The sequence below is a fragment of the Cetorhinus maximus genome, unplaced genomic scaffold (assembly GCF_964194155.1).
Source record: "Cetorhinus maximus unplaced genomic scaffold, sCetMax3.hap1.1 HAP1_SCAFFOLD_357, whole genome shotgun sequence".
Lineage (NCBI taxonomy): Eukaryota > Metazoa > Chordata > Chondrichthyes > Lamniformes > Cetorhinidae > Cetorhinus > Cetorhinus maximus.
The window spans coordinates 362,028-368,563 of record NW_027596303.1 but is presented as its reverse complement, the minus strand read 5'-3'; the positions used below and the strand labels follow the sequence as shown (position 1 = coordinate 368,563).

At 42.4% G+C, this 6,536-nt stretch overlaps 1 protein-coding gene across 2 annotated transcripts in view; it reads left to right on the top strand.

The window, feature by feature from the left end:
• The first annotated feature begins 1,304 nt into the window (after window positions 1-1,304).
• Window positions 1,305-6,536, top strand: part of LOC144673386 (M-phase inducer phosphatase 1-B-like) — a 40,308-nt gene continuing 35,076 nt past the window's right edge. Inside the window, exons 1-2 of one of the 2 annotated variants that reach the window (XM_078535254.1) lie at window positions 1,305-2,345; window positions 4,757-4,962. In XM_078535254.1, the coding sequence (XP_078391380.1) occupies window positions 4,778-4,962 (185 nt within the window). In that variant the 5' untranslated portion in view covers window positions 1,305-2,345; window positions 4,757-4,777. The remainder of the gene's footprint in view (window positions 2,346-4,756; window positions 4,963-6,536) is intronic. The other variant, XM_078535255.1, reaches the window with a different exon arrangement.

Below are 6,536 nucleotides of genomic sequence, written 5' to 3'. Positions count from 1 at the left end.
ATCCTACCAGCTACTGTGGATAGATTGCGGCTGTTCTCTTTGGAGAAGAGAAGGTTGAGAGGAGAATTGATAGAGGTGTTCAAAATCATGAAGGATTGGGACAGATCAGGAGAAACTGTTCTGATTGGTGGAAGGGTCACTAGCCAGAGGACACTGATATAAGGTGATTGGCAAGAGAGCCAAAGGCAACACGGGTGAAACTTTTCTATGCAGTGTGTGGTTAGAATCTGGAATGTGCTGCTTAAGAGTGTGATGAAGGCAGATTTAATTGTTGTTTTCAAAAGGAATTGACCTGAAAAGAAAATAAATTGCTGGGCTATAGGGAAAAGGCAGGGGAGTGATATCAGCCGAATAGCTCTTATAGATAGGGCTGCCAACTGTAATTAAATGCATTCCTGGAGGTTTCATCATATGACATGCCCCATGCACCAGCCATTAGTCGGTCAGCACATCCATCCTTGTGACGGACTGCCTTCCTACGCAAATTGGAAAGCAATAAGGTACATTACCTAATTGGATGATGCTTGACTGTAAGCCAAACAGCATTTTTTTTAATTTACCATTTTTGATATTTTTATATCTGGTCAAGAGAAATGTTCAAAGAAAATGACACAAAAAAAATCTCTTCGAATGTCCTGATGATTTTTCTCCAGGGCTACATACAACAGTGTCCTGGAGATTGATCTTCAATTCTTGGAGACTCCAGGCCAATCCTGGAGGGTTGGCAACCCTGCTTACAGAGAACTGACACAGCACGACGGTCCAAATGGCCTCCTTCTGCACTGTAACCATTCCATGACTGTGCTTCCCGCACCACCCCTCATATGCCTACACTACATCATTGCAGCTCTGAAGAAGGTCCATACGGACTCGAAACGTTCACTCTGTTTCTCTCTCCACAGACGCTGTCAGAGTTTTGCCGACATTTTCTGCTTTTCTTCTACATCATTGCATGAGTTTTTATTTTCACATCTGCTACATTTATATTTTTTGAAGAATATTTTAACAGAGTGAAGTTTGAGAGAAAATATAATAGGAAGTCACCAAACTACACTCAAATGCCAATTTAAACTGTCTCGGACCAGAAGCTGTGGCTTGATTGGCACTCGCGTTATCCAATCATGCAGCCCGTGACGCTCAGCCCATCAATGGCCAATCAGCGCGTCCGAGAGGTAGGTTCTCAGTCTCCGTGACGCAACATGTAGCAAGACCCTGATTGGTTGCGTCCGAAAGCAGAGACGCCATTGGCTGATGGAATAACCGTGTCATTGCGGCAGATTTAAAATCCATTTGGAACCGGAAGTGGGGAAACAGGGGCTGTGTAGCATGGGAATGAATCTAGATACTGTGCCAGAGAGAGAGAGTAAACCCTGGGTGAGAGAGGCAGAGACTGACTTTCTATACTGAATTCGACTAAGTGGGAGAGTGAGAGATTTTTTAGTACTGGGAGGTAGGGTAAGAATGAAAGAGGCACTGTATACTGTGGAGTGAGAGAGAGAGAGAGGAAAGAGACTAGATTCCGTATACTGGGAGTTAGTTAGTTAGTGAGTGAGAGAATGAGAAAGAAAGAGAAATTGAACCTTTTATACTGGGAGTTAGAGTGAGAGAGAAAACAAGAGTGATTAGACCCTGTGTATTGGGAGTGAGAGAGAGAGAGAGAGAGAGAGTAGATCCTGTATACTAGGAGTTAGAGTGAGAGAGAAAGATAGATTAGGCCATGTATATTGGGAGTGAGAGAGAGAGATGAGACCCTGTATACTGTGAGTTTGAGTGAGAAAATATCAGAGATTAGATCCTGTATGCTGGGAGTTAGAGAGAGAGAGAGAAAGATAGATTAGATCCTGTATATTGGGAGTCGGGATGTTTGAGAGAGAGAGACAATAGATCCTGTTTACTGAGAATTAGAAAGAGAGAGAGGACTCTGTTTCCTTGGAATTGGGTTGAGAGAGAGAGAAGGAAAAAGACCCTGGGTGTTGGCAGTTGTGATTGGAAAAGGAGAGACCAGATCCTCTACTGGGAGTTGGGAGAAGACATAAATGAAACTTTTCCACCTTTAGGAATGGGTGTGTGAGAGAGGGAAAAAAAATCCCTCCTTGTATTTGGTAGTGGACAAGTGGAAGCAACAGCACCTCTTTTCCAAGTGCTGGGTGGAGGCTATTTAGAAGAATAGGCAATAACCCTAGGCAGTTCCACGCTCTGCCAGCTTGGCTTGGGTTTGGTGAATTATAGGTTTGGTGAAGGCATGCCGTCTGCCTGACCAATTAGAGTCAGAAAGAAATCCATGGACCTGTAACCTAAATGCAACCTTGACATTTGACAGCACTCTACTTCTCAAATCTGAAGAGGTAAGTGATCATATGTTGAGAATCCAGTGTTTGTGTAGTTCTATTTTGAACACTTTTTGAAAGAGAGTTGAACTGACTGTATTGGTATCCAGTGCATTGGAACACCAGTGCCTGGTTTTATGATAGGGGGTTGCAGATTCAAATGGCCCCTTGCAGCTGTTGGAGCTGTAGTCCATGCTCATCATTCATCGCAAAATGTTTGTTTTTGTCCTCCAAATACAGTTTTATTTTAGGTTATCTGAACTACCCATATTTTGGACTGTTCTTTCCTGTCTGTGCCTGACTCTACCATTGCCCATTAGTTCACATGACTTTATCTGTTTCTATACATTAATAGCTGCTTGACTGGTGAATCTTCCAATCTAACATGTTGGTGACCGTGTGAATAGCCTAATAATTCCAATGGAGCCTCTACAGTTTTTTAATGAAATTGTTTCTCCAGTTTTGCCCCTGCTCTCCCAATGAGAATGCATTATGTTGACAAGCTGTTTCACCAGTGCTGTCCAACATATTGCCCAGATAGCTATTCTTCATGAGTGAGCTCAGCATAAGGGCATTTGATTGTGGGCGGAAAGCACCTTAGCTGAGCCCAACCTTGTCTTCAATGAGATCTGCCCATGCTATGTTTTCCACTGAAGGTCACTGGCTGCTGTCCAGGAACTATGGTTAATCTGCATGTTCCTGACCCAGGGACCAGCCTTCCTTACCCTACTGCTGCCTCCTAGCTGAAATCTCACAACCCAACAACTTGGTGTCTCTTGTACAGTTCCAAACCAGGTTGTCGTTTACTCATGACCTGCCATCTTTTTCACCCCCATTAGTGATTAATGAAAGTAGTTATTCTAGAATTAACCTAGGTTTTAACATGTGATGTAAAAAAAAGCTAGCTCAGTATCTAATGACCTTGTAACACCTTGTCTGCCAGTGTGTGATTGCCATACATTAAATTAAGTTACTTTTGTTGTGCCAGCAGTGCACGCTTCTCTTTATCCTGCAGTATGTCATATGTGAGTGCACAACGGTATTGCACGTTTTAGAAGTTGGAATGGATAGTACAAGCTAGCCCCAAGCCCTAAGATCAAGTACATTGTCGAAAGAGTCCAAACTTGTACCAGTCATGTGTTCAAAGTGGTTACACCTTATGAAGTGAGTATGACTGTGGGATGCTGCATTTGTTGTTGTCACTACACAGGAGTCATATTTTTATTCCACAACTGGATGCCAGGACATTAGGAATTTTCATGTTACATTTATACTTGTGGCTATAAACAAAAAATAAACCACCATCCATTTAGACTCCCAAGTAACTGCAGCCAGCAATTGAACCATTTCCGGAGAAGCAACTGGCTGCTCTCCACGTAGATACCAGGATAAAGTAAACAGACTGATATTGGAAAACAGGCAGAAGAATGTTTGCAGAGAATAATGAATAGCAGGTGAGAGAGGGAGCTGTGATCTAATGGTGGGGTTCAGGTGTTATAGAGTCAGGGTCATTATGGCACAGAAGGAGGCCATTCTGCCCATATGCTGGCTCCATGCAGTGCAACCCAGTCAGCCTCATTATTTTCTGTGCCCTGGGGATTGGGGTTTACTGGGATATGTCAATCCCAGCCTGGGAGGGGTAGCAAATTGTCAGAGTGATCAACTATTCTGACTCCGTGAAATAGCTCATCATGAGATGACTGTGGGTGCAGATCTATATCTCTTTCTGATGCCATAATCTGGAGTATCCTCAGGATGGGAGAAGGGAATTGCATGACAAACTTTAAAATTCCTGACTTCATCCCCAGTTACTACTACTTTTAGTTAGCCACATTGATTAACCTGTGCTTTGCAATACTGAACATTATTGCACACTGCTTGAATGTTTGCAGAACAATCTTCTTTAAAGGGTGTTACGGAAGAGCAAATCCAGTATATGTCAACATTCACATCCCAGGAAATTTTGGATAAATCCATCTCGTAGAGAAGCAGGAATCATAAAACCTCAGGTTTTACATTTTCTTGGTAGTACAAAACTTGAATATTGCTGAACAGAAGGACATGTTTCTGAAGCTTTTCATCTTGTGCTCATCAGAACAAACTCAAGAATGTTTAAAATTTGGCAATCACAGCAATTTATACTGCTGGAGAGAAGAAGTGCTTGCTAACCAATCAGCACCCTTCCCTCTTGTTGTGACTGTTTGAAATTTGGCATTCTTGCGTTTGTTGTAACGAGTGCAAGAGGAAAAGCTTTGGCAACCTGTCTCTCTTTTTGCAGCAATATTCAAGTTTGACACTTTAGTGTCCCAAGTCATCCATTTCTTTCCATGGTAGAAACCTAAGCAATTCCGCCTCTGTGAATAAATCTAAACTTGCATCACTGAAATAAATGAAACTTTGCTTCACTTATTTGCTTTTTCTTCTCGCAGGTTTTTGGAATCTGGATTGCAATGATGGATGAATGTGAAGATAGTTCCATGGCCCTTAGTCCTGATTTTTGTCCAAGTTTCCGACTGGGTTCCAAGAAGTTGCTGTCTATGATCTGGGACACCAATTCTCCTATGCCCTTCTCCCCTGAGCCTATGACCTCGCCTAATTGTGCTCTCAACATGAGTAATCTTAGCTCCTGTGATGGGTAAGCAAGCGGGATGAGAGATTTACTTTTTCTTCTAGCACATCAATGCACAAAGACTGAGTAGTGAGGGAAGATATTGTTTCATTCCACTTCGATATATGTGTAAGCTGTGGTGAGGAGCAAGTCCAAAAAGCTCCTTGTGTCTAGGTTCAATGGGATGATAATGAGATGCCTTGGAGAAATGGGGAGCCGAATGACAATCTGCAGCGCGTTCTGCCAGTTGAATTGGAATTTTGGGCAGGTCTAGGAAATAAATAGAATAATGGTGTTTGCTTTGTGCAACCTCCCAGCATTGGACCATAGTTCTAGATTCAACCTGCTGGAGCTGTTGATATCAGAGAAACGTTTAATGGAAGATTGGAGTGGGAAGTGTGCTTCCTGTGTGTCGCTGATTTTTTTTCCCCTTGCAGGTTTATCCAACAGGGCCCACCTGGGTAAAGGTGATATGGAAGACCGTGACTGAGGTGGAGACAGGACTGTATAATGACACTTATTAAGCTGTTCAAATTCTTATTTTCAGAGCTCTCTATGTCTAAGGTGACATTCTCCCTCTTAGATCTTTATTCATCCTGTGCCCTGGCTTGACCTTTGCTATTTTAACTCCGATCTACTGTGTGCCCTTCACCCATCAGATCAATGACAGAATCTTCAGCACCAGGTTCTGTATCCTGGAATTCTCTTCCTACACTTTGTCTTGCTATACTGTCCTTACCTTTTAAAGCTTCCTCAAAAATTACCTCAAGAATTATGCTTCAGTTCACTTCCCTTAACTTCCCTCTCACTTCCTGCCTGGTGTCAACTGGTCCTCCTGTAAAGCGTTCTGGGCACTTGGGTCACACACAAGATGCCAGACAAATGAAAGTTGTGTTTTTGTTACACAGGTTATGTAATTTGATTCCATTGTTAGACAGCCGGTCACAAAAGCTCTATACTGAAGCACTTTTTTCATTGAATTGAATAGCTGTTTGGAGCATCCCTCACTTAATGAAGGATAGATACTGGTTCAAGGCCAACTGGGGATGGGGTGATTTAATACCATAAGGATGGTATTGAGGAAAAGAGAAGGAGGGAGCTTAGTGGAGTTTACTAGCAGAAAGATTCCGTTTTGAGATAAATAGATAAATAGCACTCCAGTTTGGACAATTTGATTTAAACCATGTAATTGAATTTCCTGAAGACAAGGACATTTATGAAGTGTGCTTCAAAAATCCCCAGCTGTTAAGAGTCCTCTGGGACTGCTTTAATGAACAGAAACTGGCAAAGAAATGTTATTACATTCCTGGTGGGAGCCCTACTGGACAGGGGAATGACTTTTTTTTACACTAAAACTGTACTTGGGAGAAGCACACAATGCTTAACATTAAATCATGACTGAGAGGTGTCATCTCCTTTTGTGTGGTGAGAAAATGGAAGATTCAATTCGCATCTAATCCCAAGTGAGCAGGCCTCAGACACCACCTGAGTAGTATTACTTTTGACTTAGTTTGGGGTTAGCGTGTGTTTCAGTGAATCCTATTGGAACTGTGGGCAATTGGGTTGTTTGTTGCCTGGAAAACTTTGGTGTTTTAAGACTG